Source organism: Beta vulgaris, chromosome 1, assembly GCF_026745355.1.
Source record: "Beta vulgaris subsp. vulgaris cultivar EL10 chromosome 1, EL10.2, whole genome shotgun sequence".
NCBI classification, from domain to species: domain Eukaryota; kingdom Viridiplantae; phylum Streptophyta; class Magnoliopsida; order Caryophyllales; family Amaranthaceae; genus Beta; species Beta vulgaris.
The window spans coordinates 54,706,886-54,728,788 of record NC_079202.1 but is presented as its reverse complement, the minus strand read 5'-3'; the positions used below and the strand labels follow the sequence as shown (position 1 = coordinate 54,728,788).

Sequence of the window (21,903 nt, the reverse complement as noted above, 5' to 3'; positions counted from 1 at the left end):
TGACAATATTCACTTGCATTATTAAAATAAAATCCTAACAATAACATATCTCATTTTGAAAATTAATTACTTTGAAAATCATATTACCAATAATTTGAAACGAAAACCCTAATACTCAAAAGTGCTATTAAAACATATAATCACCAATGTCCAATTAACCTAACAACCTATATATAGTACTTAAGAAGTCGAGTTGGTTCACCATATACCTTATCTCATAGTTATCTTCATTATAAAGGCTCTAAGAACTCCTAGCCTTTCATATTAACACACCTTCTTGAGAGATCCCCATAGTGCAAGGAACACTCAATTATAAAAGTTTTATGACTCTAAGAAACTAAAACTTCAAAATCAATGCAGTTACACAATCTACATCAATACTAATTGTAACAAGCTAAATGTGAATCACTTGTGAAGGCACAACATATTGCTTGTAAAATTGGTCAAAGATATGATACCCAATCATTTGTTATTCTTCAGTTAGAGTATATAATCATCAACTTCCCTAAATTACTAAAAACACCATATCAATCTTTTTTTTTAGAATGATGATGATATTTGAGGAATACATACATGCATGCATGCATGCATGCATATATATCATCCATGATATGATGCACATATTTATGATGACATAGATAGATATTCTCCATTTTTATGGGGCCATGTTTCATAATACTATATGGTTAGTTACTGTCATTATCAAAAACCCATTGTTTGTTTGAAAGGCCATAAAAGCACATGCAAGAGCTGGTACTCCATGTACAAGCACATGCCCAATGTTCCTTGTCACAACCTTCACACCCTGTCTATCATCAAACATTATACTGTCTTTTCTTCCTTGCCCAAAATTTACCTCACAGCCCCACTTATTTCTCTTCTAGCTCCCCCTCCCCTGAAAATTTCCTTATTTTTTTTTCATCTTTTTAGAAAGTACTCCCTTTTCTCAAGAGTCAAGTCTTATGTATAGGGTGATGTTTAGTGTTGCTTTTCATGGAATCCAATATAATGTACTTTGTCTTTGCTATATAGATATTTCTGGCTAGCAACTAATAATAAGGAAAAAAGGTTCAAATAGTGGGAAATAGATTACCTAATAATTGAGAGATGATGGAGTCCTATTTGATGGAGTAAATGTAGAAATAAATTCGCCGAAAATGGAATAAAGTAAATAAAAAAATCATTGAGTGAATGAAGACAGAAAGTAAGAAAATCTTTAAGAAATTTGTGGAGTATTATTCATAGTAATCACTATTCTATAAGATATATGGTAAATTCGATCAAAAGGAACAATCTTTCACAAATTATTGAAACATTATTGCCCAAATTTCGTCAGGATATGTGCATGTTAATAGCTCAATTAAATCAATTTACACTATCAAAGTGACTATTATTAGTTTAGGACATACAAAGTGTTGATTACTACATTTTAAAAAAACCGTACATATATTTGATTTTTCCACTTGTATGTTAATGTCGAATTATGACCATCGAGAGGACATATATTAAGGAATCTAACAAGATACCACGTGATTGTCAAAATTAAATTTGTGGAAAGTGTAATAGTATAATAAGTGTTAGTTTAAAACATGGGAAAGCACATAGGTAAATTCTTTTCTTAAGAGGTAGGTGCAAGCAGTAAACTGCAAAGTGGAAAGGTATAGTGAGTACTGGTATATGGATAAGTTTCCTTTTCAGCACTAGCATATAATAAAAGGGTCCAAAATAAAAGGTTTTTCTTTAGAATCTAAGCTTGGTTAAGGAATGAAGACAAGGTATCTACTGATCTACAGTACTACATACAACTTGGTAAGAAAGTGAGAGCACATATAACATTTAAAACTTTCCTAGCCAGTCTGTAAAGAAAAGACACCCACCTGTACAATCTGACTAAACTTAATTGGAGATCCAATATTTGCCTAAAAAAGTGACACAAAAAAAGAAATAAAGAAAAAGAGAGAAACCAACTAAGGGAGAGTAATGCCATATTGCTCATTTTCACCAACAAGTGGAAAAAAAAAAAAAAAAAAGAAGAGACAAAGATTATCTCTACAAGCTAAGTACAACTTAAGTTCTAATCATCAAATCGCGTTAATTAGCTAATTAAACAGCTAATTGTCGTTGTTGTTGTTGTTGCTGTTGTTGTTGATGAGAGGAGGGTTCATCGTCATTGAAACATGAGTGAAAATTAATCGATGATTTTGTCATAATTAACGACGAATCAGAAACAACATTTAGAGGGGGTTGGAGTAGCAACATTTCTCTTTGAAGATATGAACAATATGTATGAAATGTGTTGGGTGTCACATTTAAATGAAATCCCAAACCAAATAAGAAATCCACCTCAAGGAAATTCATTTCTGTGATGGTTATTCCACCTATTTTGGCATAATATGCATTGTTGTAATACCTGTACAACAAAAAAAATATCAAAGTATTAAGTTAAAGTCAACAAAGATTAATTAAATAGACCAATACTACTTCCTCCGTTTCATAATACTCGCTACACTTTTTATTATGAGAAGTTGCACATTACTTGCTACACTTCCTTTTTGGGCAATCTCCTTTCACATGGGTCCCTTTTCTTTTTACTCTCTACCTCTCTCTTCTCCAAAAATTGTCTAGGAGTCCATAAATTGAGAAATATAGCGAGTAATATGAACGGAGGAAGTAAATGATTCTTACTTTTTTTTTTTCAAAAATAAGATAAATTTTATAGTACTCCTATTACAATACAAAGTTTTTGCTTAAGAGTGGGCCTCATTATTGAGAATCTCCCATGTGAAAAGATCATATAAATGATTTGCTTCTAATTAAATTTTAACTCATGTGAAATTTTTAACTCATGAGAGAAAAAGACAGCTTAATGGGTAGCTGGAATTAGCTGGTCTTACATTTCTTCCCCAAATTATGTTCTCCTAATTTCTAATAATTATAGTTTTTAGCAAAAGTCAATGTACAAAATTACCTGAGAACCACTAAATTTTAAGAAAATATCTTGCTTAAATTAATCTCAATTTTTTTAAAAAAAGCCACTTTAATGAAAATCAAAATTCTAAACTTCCTGATGATTTTTCTGCAAACTTAATCTAAATTTAATAAAGTATCAAAATTTAATTACTAAAACCTATTAATTCTTAATTTGACTATATTCATTAAAAAACCCAGAAACTTGAGGATTCAATTAGACAATTTAAGCATAATTTCCCAGAAAATAATGATCATCAAAGAAAAAACAGAGTAAAGCAAGTAAAACCCAATTGAAAAATTCAAGAAAGAAATTGAATAACTTACATATCATCCATGAATTTTGCTGAAATCATGACACTAGTGATCAAAAGACGATGAACATTGTAAGAATTAATGGGTAATAATGGCTGTCTTTGAGTGAAACGATCAAGGTAAACATAAGCAACAACAAAGCAAGAAGGGCTACAATTTGCATATTTGAAAATTCTCTCTAAGTAACTTTGAATAGAGATTGTAGGTTGAGTAAGGCCATGGAAAACAGACACTTTCTGGGGTTCTAATCGACGATGGATGTCGTTCGACTCGGCGACTCGTTGAAGGAGAGAAGAGAGGAAGGTGATCATCTTTGGTACCGAGTTTAGGTTCTCTAACTCAGTTCCTAACTCAGCCATGGTTTTTTGTTTTGTATTGACTCTGTTTTGAAAGTTAAGGAAAGAAGGGTTATATATATATATACACACACATAACAATATTTAATAATAAAAAGTAACTGACCGGTAAGTTGGTTAAAAAAGAAGACTATGTTTTCTTGAAATAGGGTTTTACTGTGACTTTACCTTTTCTTTTTGGGGTAGTCCAAATTTTAGTGGGATTTGGAAAGTTGGTAGAATTTGATTTCTAAGATAGTAATGATTTTGCTTAATTCAAAAATTAAGTTGTCAAAGAGGGAAAGAGATGGGATGTGAGTGGATATTTTTATTGGATTAGATAAAAAGTGGGGGTGATTATTCTTTTTATTTGCTGGGTGAAAAAGTGTTTTATTTTAGTGTAACTTTTATACTTGTGTATGGAGATTAATAAAGTGTATTATGCATTTAATAATACAAATTCGATTTAGTAGGATTTTTTATCTTATTATGGAGTCTTTAGTGGGGGCAAAAAATGTATCCAATACAAACTTAGGGCCTGTTCTCCCCAACTTATTTTTAGTTCAGTTGCAATCAGTTCATTTCAGTTCCATTCAGTTCAGTTCAGCTCTAACTATCATTTAGTTATAATTTAATTCATTTAAGTTCAATTCAATTCAGTCCAGTTCAGTTGCAATCAATTTAGTTAAGTTCAATTCATTTCACTTCAGTTCAGTTGTTTTATGTCGAAGAGAACATGCCTTTATTGTATTCGAGAAATTTATGAAGAAATACAATTTTAATATATAAAGGGGGGAGTAATTAAATTTTTCAAATGGTATCTAGGAATTTTAAATTAATTAATGATATTGATCGATGTTACTTTCCTAAACATAATCATAATACTTCATATTCAAAAAGTGCAATCCTAATTCCTAGTCATACTCCAAAGTTTCATACTCATATCATACTTTTCTTTAATTAATTGATTAATATTGTAGTACAATAATTTTTATTAGTTTTAATACTTCTAATAGATAAATGGATCGATTGACTTTAGAGTGTATTTATCATACACCTGGGTGTACTATCTACATGGTATACTCAAGGTTACTTTTTGCTCATTTGCTCATTTGGAGCTTACCTATTATGTGACTATTATCTTTTGGAGCATGTAGGTTTCAAATGAGAAATGAGCAAAAAAAATAGTATTGGGTGTACCCTGAGCATGGTACACCCGGTTGTATGATAAAAATTCCCTTGACTTTATATCATAAAATTTTAAGTATAGTATTGATGGATCTTAATTCAAAATGGTATTCAAGTTGCGTTGTACATGTTTATATTAGGAAAATTTGTCAATAAAAATACCTACTTTGGACATTTTTTTGAAATAATTATCTATGTTGTCTGAAATATTATATAAATACCAAGGTTGACTAATTTTTTTTGGAATCACTTCCACCTAACGAAATCTTACAAAAAAGGTTAGTTTTGCTCCATCAATGGCATGTAAAATTACGATTTTTCCCTTCCTCCACCACCACCGCGCCCTACCACATGCAACAACCATGCTTTCTACCGTTGACGCCACCACCACTCCCACTTACCCAAAAATCAACCCACCCACAACCACAACAAACTAAAAAATCATCACCACCACCACCTCCACCCACTCAAAAATCATTTTACCCCAACACCTTAACCAACTACGAAACCACCACCACTACCTACACCCATCAAAAAATTGACCCACCTCACGATACTAACCAACTACGAAAGCACCACACCTCGTACTGGTGGTTAGGAAAGAGAAGGGGTTCGCAAGGGTAGTGAGTTCTCTGGGTTTTGGTGGTATAGAATATTAATGGAAGGTAAGAAGGTAATTTCATAGCACGCCACTAATGTAGCAAAACTAACGTTTTCTCAAAAATCGATTAAGTGGTAGTTTTCCAAAAGAAATAGAAGAAAGTTGGTATTTATATAAAATTTCAGCCAACATAGGTATTTATTAACGAAATCTCCTTTATATTAAAAATTTATGAATACACCTTAATGCACTATTTTATCTTTCTTATCGTAAAAATATATATTTTTAGATCACTAAGATAATCTTTAATTTACACTTAAAATTTTAAATTTTACATGACATATTTAGATAATGGTGACTTTATTTTCCCATAAAATTCCCGAAATAGATACAAACTCCCTTTGTTTCTTTTTTAGTTTACTTACTTTACTTTGGAAGAGAACCAATGAGAAAGTACAATGAGAGAGATCCTAAAAAGATGGAGAGACTAACTGAAAAATAGGTTAAAATATTAAAAAGTAGATGACATGAGTTGAGAAAGAAGAGAAAGTAGATGAGACATGTTACCAAGAATAAAAAAGACAACGGTGTGTAGATGAAAAAGAAACAGGTGAACAATAAGAAAAGTGTGCATACTAAAATGAAATGGGGAGTAGATTATTACTCCCTCCGTTCCGAAATAAATGCAACAAATGCACCTTTATGCATCCCGATACATTATTTAACCATAAATATCTATAATTACATATAAGTAAAAATTATAAAAATTACAAATTTTATGACAGTACGTACGTCATGAGACGAATCTAACAAGATCTAATTTGACTATCTTTTTCATTATGTATAAATCACAAATTTTAGTCAAAGTAAAAAGTGTGAATAGTGAAAAAGTGCATTTGTTGCATTTAATTCGAAAAGGAAGGAGTACATATAATTTCACTTATACATATCTTTCCTACTCCCTTCGTCCCATAATATAGTGTCTATTTCATATTACTTGGGTCGAACTTTAAAATCTTTGACCAAATATTCTCATTAAGGGTGCGTTCTGTTCAACTTAAAAAATTAAGTTTCAGGTCCAATAAGTTCAGATAAGTTCAGATAAGTTCAGATAAGTTGCAATAAGGTCTAATAAGTGCAATAAGTTCCAATAAGGTCCAATAAGTTCCAATCAAGTGCAATAAGTTCCAATCAGGTGCAATAAGTTCCAATCAGGTGCAATAAGTTCCAATCAGGTCTAATAAGGTCCAATAAGTTCCAATAAGTTCCAATAAGTTCCAATCAGGTCTAATAAGGTCCAATAAGGTCCAAAAAGTTAATGTTCAATAAACATTTGTATTATTGTCCACTATTTTGTTATTCATAATTTCATATCACTATTTAGCGGATTATGCTATTATTAGAATTTTAATTAAAGTACCACATGATTATATAGTATTATACTTGTATTAGTGTCTATTATTTTATTATTTATTTGTATTATGTCTATTATTTTATTATTTATTTGTATTATGTCTATTATTTATTATTCATATTACTATTAGCTGATTAGGTTATTATTAGAATTTTTTATTAAAGTACCACAATGTATAGTATTATACTTGTATTATTGTCTATTATTTGATTATTCATATTGCTATCGAATAATATTATAATCATGGTCAAATAATTAAGGTTAATAATAATTATTATTATTATTATGATTACAATATTTTGCAATTCGCTCGTCTTTAAATAACTAGAGATAACATATTTTCGTTACTAATAACTATGAAAGATATAAATGTTATCAATTGATTGCTTCATTATCATCACTGGAGTAATCTTTCTTCATCGGAGTATCTTTCTTCATCTTCGATAATTAATAATCATTATTTTTTAAAGACGATTATAATAATTATTATTCCATAAAAATTTTGAGGGGTAGTATTTACGTTAGTGGTAATATTATGTTATTCATGGTCAATGTTTTTGTCTAATAAGGTCAAATAAGTTTCAATCAGGTTCAATAAGGTCTAATAAGTTTCAATCAGGTCCAATAAGGTTTAATAAGTTTCAATCAGGGTCAATAAGTTTCAATAAGGTCCAATAAGGTCAATCAGGTTCAATCAGGTCCAATAAGTTCCAATCAGGTTCAATCAGGTCCAATAAGTTGAATCAGGTCCAATCAGGTCCAATCAGGTTTAATAAGTTCCAATAAGTTCAGTTCAGGTTCAATAAGTTCAGTTCAGATAAGTTCCAATAAGTTCAGGTCCAATAAGTTGAATAGAACGCACCCTAAGATATACTCCCTCCGTCCTATAACATATTGTTTGTTTCTTTTTTACACTGTAACACCCCCAAATTTCTCTCTTTTGGAAAACTTATTTTAATATAAAACTCCTTGAGAAACTTGAGAGTATTACCGCCACGTGATAACGTTAAAGGCTTTAATACTAACTACTAACTGAACTTTAAACTAATGCAGCGGAAATAACTTAAATAACTTCTCTTTATTAATATGAACTTTATTGTACACCTATATAACAATGGAAATAAAGAAAATAAAATAACAACTCCTTGACTAATTATGATTCCTCACTAGCTCCCCAATATGAAGTATGCATCAATCAACCTGTAAAATCTGCTCACCAAAAGGGTCATCACAGGGACAAAGCCATAAAACAAAACAAAACAAAACGCGTGTCAGTAAAAATACTGAGTACATGTATATGCGGAATATTAAACACTTTATTTAATTAAACTTCTGAAATATTTAATTTCAAAAACCTTTCTGGATACTTGATAATACTTGTATAACATAACTTTTGAAATATTTAATTTCGAAAAACCTTTCTAGATACTTGATAATACTTATATAATATAAAGTATATAACCTTTGATAAAAATCCTTTTTCCTTGCCTAGGTACCTTGCCTAAAGTGTGCACACCCCCCAAGTTTAGTATTCCTTACTGAGTCTATTACGAGGGGAACTACCTTGTCCACATGACTTATACAAAAAGTACATGGGTAAATAATATAATGGCTACCGTTCTTGCTAATAAATAACAAGCCGTTGCCTTGGTAAATAATAATAGCTACCGTTCTTGCTAATAAATAACAAGCCGTGGCCTCTTTATAAATTGTGATCATAAAAGATCATATAACTAATAAAAATCCTTCGGAAATAATCCTCCTTTAAAAAGAATAATAATTCTTATATAAAACTTTAGCCATATAAAGGCATAAATAAAATAACTTGCTTAAGGTTTAACCTTTGAAAAATAATAATAGTTCAAAAACACTCCTTTTTAAATATATAAACATGAATCTAAAGATCAAACTCCTTCTAAAATATTTGAATATAAATTCAAAGATAAAACTTTATAAATATATTAAATGAAAGACATAATTCAAAGTTCATAAATAAAATTTAATAAACATTCAAACATCTTCATATAAAATAGATGCAGTTCATAATAAAACTCATAAAAACATATATTTCAATCCAAAGTATTTTCCTAAAAACATGATACTACACTTGCAAAACAATTATTAAAGATCTACAAATACACGTACCTTGAAAATTAATAGCTACTAAGGAGAATAGAAAGGTAGGCTAAAAAGAGAGGGAAAGTTTAAACTTGAGAAAATAGATTTATTTCTCAAATTTGGTGTGAAGAATATGATGGGTAGAGACCCCTATTTATACTAGTTGGCACGTAGAATCTGAAAAGGATTAGGAAACTAAAAGATAGATTTAGGGAAAAGATAAACTAATCTAACTAAGATATATCTAATATTTATGATTATCCAACTAAAATTAGGAAAAGATAGAAATTATCCCATAATACATAATTATAGAGGGTAAAATAACTAAAAGATAAGTTTAAGAAAAAGATTACAAAAGTTTGGTAAACATGTAAACTCACTGGCGTGAGTAATGAGTTTGCCGTCGAATTGAACATTTTTTCCTTTTCTTTCTTTTTTCATTAAAATCTTTTTCCTTTTTCTTCTTTTTGCAAACCTTTTTGAATTTGTTTTTAAAATATTTTTAATTTTATTTTGAAACAACTACTTGAATGTAAAACTTAGGAAAGTTAGGCCCAAAATTCATTTGGGCCAAAATTCGTTTTAAATACCCAAAACCTTTCTTATAAAAGCCTTTCTAATAAATAATAAGCCTTTTTAGTAAATAAAACCTTTTTCAAAAACTAAAACTTTTATAAAATATAAATAATAACTTACTAAAAAATACGGAGTATTACATACACGGTTTTGAAGATGTAACTTTGACCTTTAATATCTTCAATTCTGTATTAATAAAAAATATAAAAAGTTTATATAATGAAAGTAGACATTGAGGCGAATATAACAAGATCCCACATGAGTAGGTTTTTTTTATATATGAATGAGAATATTAGGTCAAAGATTTTAAAGTTTGACCCATCAAAAATGTATAGGCACTATATTATGTGACGGAGGGAGTAGAAGAAACATACTCATGTAGGATCTTGTTAGATTCACCTCAATATGAAAGTTTTATAATATCAACTTTTTATATATTTTATTAATAAATAATTGAAAATATCAAAGGTCAAAGACCCGTTTTAAAAACGTGTAAAGAAGAAACAAGTACTATATTATGAGACGGAAGGAGTATAATGCATAATTTTCCCCAATGAAGTTATGTACATGTCTTAACTTTCAAAGGCTGTAAAGCATGTGTACTATATTTTTTAAAACATATCCCAAAAGTAGACGAATAATTTTTAACATACTATGACAGAAAGGAAATAGAAGACTAGAAGTAGTAAGAAGAGTGTCAATCTTAAAAAGAAAGTATGATCATAGGAGTATAATATAGTGCTTGTTTCATTTTAAATGAGTCAAAGTTTAATTGTTTTTTGACTAAATATTTTCACTAATATATACAATAAAACATACTAATGTGGGATCTTGTTAGATTCGCCTCAATATGTAGTTTCATAATATCAATTTTTTATATTTTTTACTAATAATAAATTGAAGATATCAAAGGTCAAAAGGTTTATCTTGACTCTTGGAGATCATGTAAAAAAGAAATAAGCACTATATTATGAGACGGAGGGAGTATTAATCCTGGCAAAATTTCTCTCATCAAGGCAAATATATTGCTTACATGTTGTGAATAATGATCTTGACTAACTCCCCCCTTGCTAATGGTTGTTCAATCATAAACTTTATACTCTATTGCTCCTTTCTTTTTGTTCTTCCTATTTTAACTTCCACGTTAGTCAATGTACGTCTTCGAGCTTAAATATCTTTCATTGTGTATTAGTAAATATCATAATGAATAAATATTAATAAAGTATTGAGACGAATCAAACACGATCCCATATTAATATATTTTTTATCATATGTTGAAAATAATTTAGAAGATTCTATTCAATTGAAAATAGTGTCAACATTCTAAATAGGAAAAACAAAAGAGAACGGAGGAAGTATTATTTTTTTGACAAATAATTTTACTGTTAATATCATAATTATCTATTAAAAATGTACATTTAGTGGACATATAAATAGTACAAAAGTTAAAGTGTGACAAAGATGAAAAAGAAAAGGCCAGGTAGAGTAATACGGAGTATTTACAATCTTCATACTATAAAATATGACCTCTTTTATTTTAATTAGGACATTTACTTTCGTGCATGGACCAAACGAAAAATGCAAAAATTAGAGAAAAATATAGTAAAAGTAAGGATAAAAGTGAAAAAAAATAAAGAGACGGGACTAAAATTAAGTAAGAGAGTGGTGATGAGTTAATCTACCATATAAGGGAAGGGGAAATTGCCAATTAATCTTCATTATCGTAAATATATATATATATATATATATATATATATATATATATATATATATATATAAAGTTGTATAAGTTATTACATTGTGATTTTTCTTTAAATAAAATAAAAGTAAGTAATTACTGGATATTTGACCTATACGACTTAATACTAGTGATATCTCGTTTACAGTAATGTCCTCATCAAGGAGAGGAACCAACGGCTCTTCAAAATAATGGGAAATGTCTCAATAATAAAAAATCCCTAAATGACAAAATGTCCCAATAAAAACTTCATATTTCATCTTTAGTGTCATTGCTGGAGTGACTGGTGATAACGAAGCAAAGCTTATGAGTTAACAAGATCAGCCTTAGGTAATATGAATGGAAGGAGTAGTGGTGTATTATGCATTTTCTCGATTTTTTAATGAATAGGGGCGATATTTTTAATTAACTTTTGCGATATTCATATATTAACTTTGACAAAGTTTAATTATATACTCCCTCCGTTTTTTAAAGATCTTCCCACTTACTGTTCCTACAGATACCAAGGAAAATCAAGTTGTGTGGGGCATGGTGTGAGTAAAGCATGAGAGAGAAAGGGGTTAAAATAAATAAACAAATAAAAAGGGGTTAAAGTAAGAGAGAGAAAGAGAGTAAAATTGAATTAATAATGTAATGGTGGACCATATGATAGTGACATGAGAGGGTAAATAGGGAAATTTGTTTTCCAAATAAGGAATAAAGCAAAAGAGGGAAGATATTTTGGAAACACCCTTAAACGGAAAGAGGGAAGATCTTTAGGAAACGGAGGGAGTATTATAGACGAAGAATATTATTATACAAAAATATTATTGGATAATCTCAATGTTTATTTTCACAATATAAACTTTTTTATTATTTCTATTAATAAATTAATTATAGTCAACGTTGTACATTGACAAATATGAAAGTCACTATATTGTAAGTATTTATTATTAATAATAGTAATAAGTATTTGTCATTCATTGTTTGACATCATTAGGTTTTGGTCCTTATTATTAATTAATTTTTTTTTGATTTTAATAATTTTTTCTCATTTGGTGAGAATATGATTCCGTTTTGTTCATAAATCGAAATCACAATTACTTGTGGACACTTTTGTTGGGAAGATGTTCTAACATCAATAATAATATGGTCAAATTTAGCATCACAAAAAACTGATCAAAATTATTAATATATTTTAGATTTACTTATATTTGGATTAGGGTTAATTATCATTTAAATGTACACATTTACCATCCTTCTCATAAAAAAAACATTTTTTTATCACAAAACAGTTCTATTAGAGTATGTACAATGGGGCTCTCCAACTAGTTCTCCAACTAGCTCTCCAAGGAGAGAGAAAATGGAGAGCCACCTCTTACCCAACAATGGGGCTCTTGGGTGTGTCTTGGGTGTCTCTCCATGGAGACACTTTGCCAAAGGGCTCTTGGGGGAGATACCATTTGGGTTGATGGAGAGATGGCTCTCCAATGTGTGGGACCCACTTTTTATTGTAATTACTTCAATTCTTTTTTCTTCATGCAACCATTTAATGATCTTTTCTATAAAAATTAAAAAAAAGATGGTAATAATTATTATGCCAACAAGTATAATTTTCCTTTATCTATAAAATGAGCCTAATATTGGATATTTAAAAATTAGTTTTTCATGTTGTAGGTTAATTCTTCATTCCATGCCAAATTTATGAAAATTAAATATTAGCACTCATAATTATATTGTTTTTTAAAAATTCTACTTTGCTTAAATTATGAAAAAGATTAATTTGTAATTATATTTAATTTACATGAATAACTTAATTTATATAACTTTGATCATAATATGAAATGAAGTTCATTTATTGACATGGGGACCACAAAATAATGAAAAGTTGAATGGAGAGCTCTTTAAAGGGTTTTATTGTTGTTGGGTGTTTTTAGACATGGCTCTTGAGAGTAGCTTGAAGAGAGAGAATAGGAGAGAGAGTGTGGAGAGCTAGTTGGAGAGACACCAACCATTGTACATGCTCTTATGGGTTATGTGCATAATATAACATCAATCTATCATGTGCATTTTCTTTTCTCTTTTTTGGTTTTCCACCGACCAAGAAAGAGGTAAAAAACCTTACATTCTTTCTTTCATAAACAAATGCAATATACTACAAAAAGATACTATATATCAAAGTGAAAATTGTAAAAATTGAGTGTTAAATTTCAATTACCTAAGCATGTGATTACATGTGGGAGTAATTGTGACAAAAAATACAAGGTTGTACGTACCAACTTGTAAAGATCCCAAATGCATGTGGTGTCTTAGAATCTAACACACTAATGACACTATAGCATCAATTAGGCCTATATGTGTTAATTTTGAACTGACCTTTTGCCTATAAATATTTCCTTTTATAACATTAATTAGCAAATGCTCTCATCTATTATTATCCTTGATCTTAATCATAATTATATACTTAATTAAATGATCCAAAATTAAATCACGTGACAAAGTATCTTTATAACTTAACACATGCATCTTACATAATTTAATATAGTGGAATGGATTTACTTGCAGATTTATGGGAAGCTGTCATGTTGGAAGATTAGGGAAGAAATAATTTTTTTTAGGGTATAAAAATAGAGGTAATAAATAAAAGAAAGAATACATAAAAAGAGTGTTCGTAAAGTTTTATTTACTATCTGGAAAGTTTGTCTTCTTACAGAATTTTGATGCCAATCCCAATCCAGCAAGCATCATCTGACAATCACAGCTGAAAATTGTTGGGGATTGCTAACTATACTCCTAAGTTTCCCCTCTTTTTAAAAAAATAAATAAAATTTGTTTAATATATAAACTGAACAATTAAAAATATATAAATAGTCCACCATTATTACTTGGAAAAATGATGAGATAGTTTCTATTTGTAGGTACGTCGGTTTGATTTAACTTGTTTTTTATTATTTTATCTGATCTTATAATGTTGATTATTAATTATGTGTATTTAACATCTTATTTTATCTTATCTGATCTTATAAGATAGATTATTATGTGTGTCTGACATCTTATTTTGTCTTAAATGATCTTATCTTATTTTATCTTATCTGTTCTTATCTTATTTTTTCTGAAATAAGTTAAAATAACTCGAACAGAATAGAGCCTAAGGAGAGCACTCATGGTACACCCGGGTGTACCATGAGCATGGTACACCTAGGTATTTTTGTAATAGATTACAACTTCAGGGGCACGTTTGTAATTCCGCATACTCTCTCTCCTCTTCCTCTTCCGTGTGTTCTTCTCTTCCGCGTGCTCTCACTGCTATTTTTTCTGGCGATGCTGTCGAGCCTGCCGCTGCTCATTTCCGACGGGGTGTGCGACGACGGCGGTGACCGTTCATGTCTTCGTCATTTTTGTCGTCGTCGTTGTTTCAGGGCTCATTTCTCTCAATTCTTTCTCTCTCTTCTTTCTCGCTCTTGTTTCTCGTCGGAAACAAAGAAATCAAAACTTTCACAATCTGAAATTCGCGAGATGATGATGATGAGGCGATTGAAATTCCACAATCTGAAATTCAACAGATCAGATCTGAAATTCGCGAAATTCGTCGATTTGTTCAATTTCTCATTGTTGCTCATTTGTTCTGTTCTTGTTTTTTGGCTCATTGTTGTTCATTTATTCAATTGATCTGTTGTTGTTGTTATGTTGTTGTTTCAATATTTCTCTCTCCTCCTTCCTTCCAAACACAACAAAAAGTCAAAATTCGCGAAAAAAAAAAGAAATTTTCAGATATGAAATTGAGAAAGAAGATGATGATCAAATGACAAAGTTTGCTCGTTTTGGTAAAAGCGTGCTCATTTTCTTAAATGAGTAGAAATGCTTGCTCATTTTACTCATTTGCTCATTTTACTCATTTGCTCATTTGCTCATTTTGCTCATTTGCTGAAAATAGCCTTGGGTGTATCACGCTCATGGTATACCCAGGTCTACTATACAGATTCTCGATCCTAACTATCTACTGGGATACGTGTGTCTAAGTATTGGACTCGGCTATTTTATAAAAAAAAGTCAAGATTTTAATTTAACATGAAATATTTAAGTATTGTATTGCGTCGGACACGACATATAATTTTTGAGGTTAATAAAAGTGTGCAAGTAATATAAGTTATTAAATTCCCTTGCTTGTAAGCCTGGCATTTTTCAGAAACCGTATCCTCTGAATTTTGATGATTTTGACACCCATCTTTTTATTGGATGATGTACTAAGCTAATATTTTAATAATTACACATATATGTATATTTTTGAAATCATCTAATAGTAGAAAAAGTCACTAGCGGAAAGGATTCAAGGCCGAAAGTTTCGATTGGAAAAATTAGTTTGTGTACCATTGTAATATTGTTATTTGTTCACTTTTATGAAGAATTCAAGAGTCTACGAATTAGAAAGAAATCATTAGATTAGTTGTGACACAGCTCGGACAACTCTACGTAACCCTCTTATTATCCAATTCTGCAGTTATTTATTTCATTAGTAGGAGATTGAGCTAATTCATGACCAACTTCATGACTGATACATTAGGAACTCCTAAAGAATGGAAGCACACACTATGCCACTATATAAAGATTGAGCTAATTCATGACCAGCACATGTATAGTGACTAGTTTCTTCTTACTCAACCTTCATTAAATGTACAAAAAAGAAATAAATAAGTGAAAAAGTTTTTAAACTATCAATGTAGGACAATGAACTTTTTATTCTTTTGAATCAACCTTTTGGAATAAGAAAACTAAGGCTGCATATATATATATATACTAACTCCAACGGGGTTGTTGCTCTTTCTCTTATCGGAAGCACACGGGTAAATTTGATCGAAGCAACTAACGTTACCTCGAAACTCTCCTTTTGCTCTTTCCGATAAAAATTGGAGATAGAATAAGTGATGTATTATAAACTATAGAGTCATACTTGAAATTGAATCCTAATTCAGTAGTTGTGTTTGATCTAATGCACATGAATAATTAATAGAAACTGCATATCCCTCTCTATTCAATTTCATGCATAAAAGATAAATTTTATAAATAAAAAAGAAAGTCAAATAGTCAAAATTGTATGTTAAATGGTATAAAAGTTGAAGTGTTGCAATATCAATAATAATAACATATGAATTATAATTTTTTTTATATATACACTCTCATCTCAAAAGAAGAGTTCAAGTGTAAGGTAATTAACATCACATGAATAAACAAAATATTGTCAAATATATATACTCACAGACTATCATAAAAAATTTTGAATAAAATTTTTATATTTAATACATGATTTTTGAAATTTTAATAGTTCAAAAGCGTAATTTACACTTATGTCAAAATTAATAAGTCTTTTTAAAAAAAGAATTAATAAAGTAATAACAAAGTGCGTGGGAGAGGCAGCAGCAGACCGTTATGGGATGGGAGGCTTGCATGGCAGATGCAGCAGCCCGTTATGGGATGATGATTGCTCGACGTTTTGGATATCACAAGGTGTGCTTAGAAGGGGATGCACTCACGGTGGTGTCGGCTATTTATCATAAAAGAGTGGCTATGCACCTATCTCTTCTTTATTTTCGGATGTCCTCTCTTTGAGTATGGGTTTTGATGATTTTTCTTGTAGTTATGTGAAAAGAGCGGGAAACACCGTAGCTCATCTAGTAGCAAGGTGCATGGGATGTTAATTTTAATGCTGAAATAGTTTGTACGTATTCTTTTCCCTAAAGTATTACAACTTTGTTGGAACTTGATTTAACTTAATAAAACGGATTCGCATTCAAAAAAAAAATAAAAAATAATAACATAGTGCATTGTCGATCATCAAAATCAATGATATACTTCTAGTACTATATGCTTAGAATTACTATATCAGGAGATTTATTTATAGTACGAACACAATAACAGTTCTCACATTCCCCTACAAAAAGCAGGAAAATTTTTGTCAACTTTTTCTCATTTAGTAAAAATCTAAATCATTTAAGTGGAGAAAATTTGGAAGGTTCGTTCTTTAACATTGTAACCATCGTGCCAGATATTTTGAGCCAATATTATGTTCCTAATCTATCACTATAAATATTATGGGGCCATGCAGCCCTGGCTTGTTCGTTGTTTTCTTCTTCTATATACCCCATTTGTGAAGGCTACAGGAACAAGTATTTTGATTTTGGATTTTGACTCATGACATAAACAGTTTGCTATGCCATGCATACAAGTTTTAAACAGGCGTGAAGTCAGAATTGGTTAAGGAGGAGGATCAAGTATACTTTCCCTTATTTTATTATTACGTTTTTAGGGCCACTTTAGTACTGGAATTCATAATTTTTTTTAAAATTTGTGCCTTTTATATATTATGGATACGGTTAGGCTAGTAGGGACCCGGGCCCTCGTAGGCCCCTTAATAACCTCACCCCTGGTTTTAAAGAAAGATGTACTTCATTAAGCACTCATTTTGTTACAGAGAAGGGAAGAGAGCTGCAGATTGGCTAGCCAATCAAGGAGTTTATCATAACAAGAAGATAGAGTTGATTCAAGTCCTCCCGTTATATTTAGGTCGTATTTTGTTTGAAGATGTCGTGGGTGTTAATATACCCCGCTAGGCCGCTACATTTCTCCCTAGTGTGTTTTTCTTTAGTTGGTTTTAGTAGTGTAGTTGTTTTGTTTCTAGTTTTTCGTGAGGGCTGCCTCTTCTTAAGCATAAAAAAAAAAAATTTAAGCACTCCTTTGTCTGAAGGATTTTACTTTCTTAATTTTTGGTGCATATATTTAGCATCAGAAGAGTTGGATATATAATTTGACAGTTAGGTGCAAATATAAATTAAGCATGTCAGAGAGGAAAGTGTTTGAACTCAATGCAAAAAGAACGTATATCTTTATTATATAAGCCAAGGGATGAGGTGTGGTGTCCTCTTTTGAAGTGACTAAAATACCCTCTAATAATTTAAAACAATTTTTTCTTTTTATAAAAATTGAAAAATGAGAATCAATGAAACTTGCCATATGAATAGGTCAAAAATGAAATATGCAATAAGATTAATAACTTGACAAACTAGATTGACACAATCAATTCACGAAATCAATTAGAATCTTCAACCAACAAAAGTTAGTCATATATCGTGATAACATAATATTTCATATTTACAAAGTTCAAACAATATGGTTTATTAACATTTATAATTGTTAAAGAACTTTACTAAAGTCGTTGAAAAGTAAATTATTAATTCATCGACCAACTTTTACCCTAACAGTATTGAACAGTTAAAAATCATTTACCTTTAGTTTAACAGAACCTCAATAAATTACATCACTATCAAAATAATTTTAAATAAAAACATGTCAATTTGTATATAATAACTATATACGATTGTCGACGCACGCATCGCGTGCATATGCAACTAGTGGAATATATTATATTGCTGGTCAACTCAAAGTAAGAAAAGAAATGAAAATGTAATTTATTTTTTCAATGTAAAATCTCTATTATATAAGTCAAGGGGATCTATGGTGTCCTCCTTTAAAAAGTCATTTTTGTCCTTAGCTAAATATATATATAATTGGATATTCAAATCTTCTACAATATATTCTTTTCTAATTTAAAGATGGAGTCAAAATTCTAATGATAAATTAGACTGCATAAGCATTAACAAAGTAACTTGATATAATTAGAAAAATGATTATTTAATTTTTACAAATTATAAATTTAAATTGACTATAGACCTTATATCTAAATGTTCATTACAATTTTTAATCACTTTACATTAGTTTGTACAACAATAATTATAAATCATACTTCTAAAATTATATTTAGATGACATTTATTAAGAACAGACTCAAACAATCGACGCACGCATCGCGTGCATAGAAGGCTAGTTGATACATTAATGAAAGGGTCATATAACATCCTCCCTCTTTCATCACATAGAAAACTACCGTTATTAGGAAGAAAAAAGAGTCAAAATTAGAAATGAAAATGTTACTGGGAAAAAATCATTTAAGAGACATAGAGAATAATAGGCTGAGATTCAAATAATCTAAAAATGGGAAAAAAAAGATAGGTGTTCTTGTTCGTTCACCTTTTTCAACCCTTCATATGATTAAAATTGGAAACATAATACTATATATTCATCCTACATGATGACTTTCTCAAAAAGGACAACACATAATTAAAGGTTGAACTTCTAAATGATCATTGTCTTTCTTTAAAAATGTAAATATCTCTCTGTGGCTTTTAATAATTACATTTTGAGTTTTGACACAAATTATAAAATTATGTTTGACTATCATTTGTGGTTAATAGGTAATAAAAAATATATATGTGGAAGCTTGTTTAATCATCTCGACAAGTACTTTAATATAGTCATGTGGGATCAACATTTATAATTACACATCCTAAGGATAGTTTTATACGAATTAGGAAACCTATCCAAATTAGAATACTAAGAACAAAATTTATCCTAAATATATTATATTCTATGAAAATATATACTTTTTATATTTTTTACAAAATATAAATTTGAAATATTAATGTCTATATATGACATTGACAAGCGTGAAAAGATAAAGCTCAACTATTAAAAGTAAATGGAGGAAGTAGATAATACTCCACCAAGTTATATGTTTTAAAGAAACAAATAAAATGACAAAGTTACCTATATTTATACCAAACTAGCTAATTGGCCAAACAAAGATGTGTTGTACGTCTTGAAAATGATGATATAACCTCAGTCTTCTTCTTCTTCTTTATTTATTTATCTGTAGGTTCTTTTTGAGTTTGTTACTTGAAAGCATTTAAGTAATAACAATAGTTGGAGAAATGCCATACAATCTAATTGGAACAATAATGTGCATCTTTGCCTCTTTGGTGACGAATGCACTGTTCCTATCATTTTTCTTTTCTTTACTATAAAAAAAAGTGCATAGATACAAATTTTAAATCGCGTGAGTAGTTTTTATAAGTATGAAAATCGTCAGTCACTACAAACATTTAATCTCAACCCTCTATTTATAATGTTTCATCTTATTCATTTCGTTGATCTTTAAGACATTTAAAGAAATTTGTCGAAAACCAGGTAAAATGTTAATTTTGAATGTATTAATGTACAATAACTATTAATTTTAGTTTAATTATAAAAGTTAATTAAATAAGTGGTGTTGATTTTAGATTGAAAAATGGTATACCATTGTGAAATTATCCAAATTGTTAACCCATACGGGATTTATTTAAAAACTAGTTATTAGGCCTGAGCTATGCTTCGGGTAAGAAAAAATTTCATTTATTAATATAATACTTTGTGATAATAACACTAAATACAACTTAGTCGAGTGGTTAAGACTTTAGTATAAGTACTTGAGGTCTCGGAATCAAACCCTGAACTAAAACTCCCTAAAAAGAGTGTCACGTAACATAATTTCTTGTTTATGCACGCCTTTTAATTTGTATAGATTTACTCCACTTACTAATTATGGACGAAGAATGTACACGACAATCTTAATGGGGCAAATGACGTTTCTCTTGTAGATATCTCCAGATTATTACATATATACAGTTTTCGGATAGAAGGTAGTTTAGTCACACACACAAAAAAGAGTCCAGTTTGTACATAATTCCTACAAGTCTACAACTTTACTCTTTATTCTTGATGTGTTACCAACTACTCTATTATTTTAGAGCTTAAAATTGGAAGCTTATATATTATTAATATCCAGAGTAATTGGTATATCATTATCATATATAGATTCATAGTGATAAAGGTAGACTATCGTAAGATACTAAAGATATATTGCGTGACTTTAATTAGTTAACGGATGATATTTCATCTGTATCTTTTTAAACTACAAAATTTGTATTTTGACAATATTCACATATTTTTCTTTGATCATCATTTGTAATTTATACATAATATGTGATATGAAATCTTGTTAGATTCGTCTCCACATATATATTCCAAACACCAACTTTTTATATTTTTGTACTTGTACTCAATTAAAGATAATCTAGATCAAAATTTTACTTCGGCAAGTGTAAAAGTCAAATTATGTAGATTTAAAAGAAATAGAGGTAATATATGTTTAAATTTGAAATAGTGATTTAGAAAAGCTATAAATATTAGTTTTGGGGTAGAGTTAGCTTTTGAAGTAACTTTTGAATATTGATTATAGTTTATTTTGTTGTTTTTTTAACTAATAACTAGTTTTACAAACACTAATAATTATAAAAGGCAATTTTCACATTCAAACTCTAACAATTAATATCTAATATCTGACAGCTTACAGCTAATACAACAAGTACTTTTGCAGGGGTAGAAAGAGTTAGGTTTGATTGGATTACTTAGGGTTAATGACTAATGGAATAAATTGCATTAGCCATTAAGGACATTCTAATGTATTTTGAAGAAAGTCGTATATATGGTGAATTCTGAAAAAAGTGAGGTATCTAGTGAATAAAAAAATTTGTCATGGGTATATTAGAGGTGAGCCCGGCCTGGTCCGAAAATGGGAATTAAGGTTTTGGGCACACGTTTTTGGCCCGTGATCGGGACCGACCTGATTTTTTCGGAAAAGTTTCGGGACTACGAGCAACCTAGATTTGAAATAATATGTTTAATTTCGACCCGGTCCAAAAATCCCGCTAGGCCCAGTCCTAAATAACGGGCTTTGGCATAGATTT

The 21,903-nt window shown here is 29.7% G+C and overlaps 1 protein-coding gene across 1 annotated transcript; it reads right to left on the bottom strand.

Moving 5' to 3' along the window:
• Positions 1 to 1,778: 1,778 nt before the first annotated feature.
• On the bottom strand, positions 1,779 to 3,681 carry LOC104905251 (cyclin-U4-1). The gene is made up of 2 exons (XM_010693724.4): positions 3,295 to 3,681; positions 1,779 to 2,410 (listed from the first exon to the last, which is right to left on the bottom strand). Exons 1-2 carry the CDS (start codon positions 3,639 to 3,641, stop codon positions 2,104 to 2,106), a joined length of 654 nt encoding a protein of 217 aa, XP_010692026.1. The 5' UTR covers positions 3,642 to 3,681; the 3' UTR covers positions 1,779 to 2,103.
• Between the last annotated feature and the right edge of the window lie 18,222 nt (positions 3,682 to 21,903).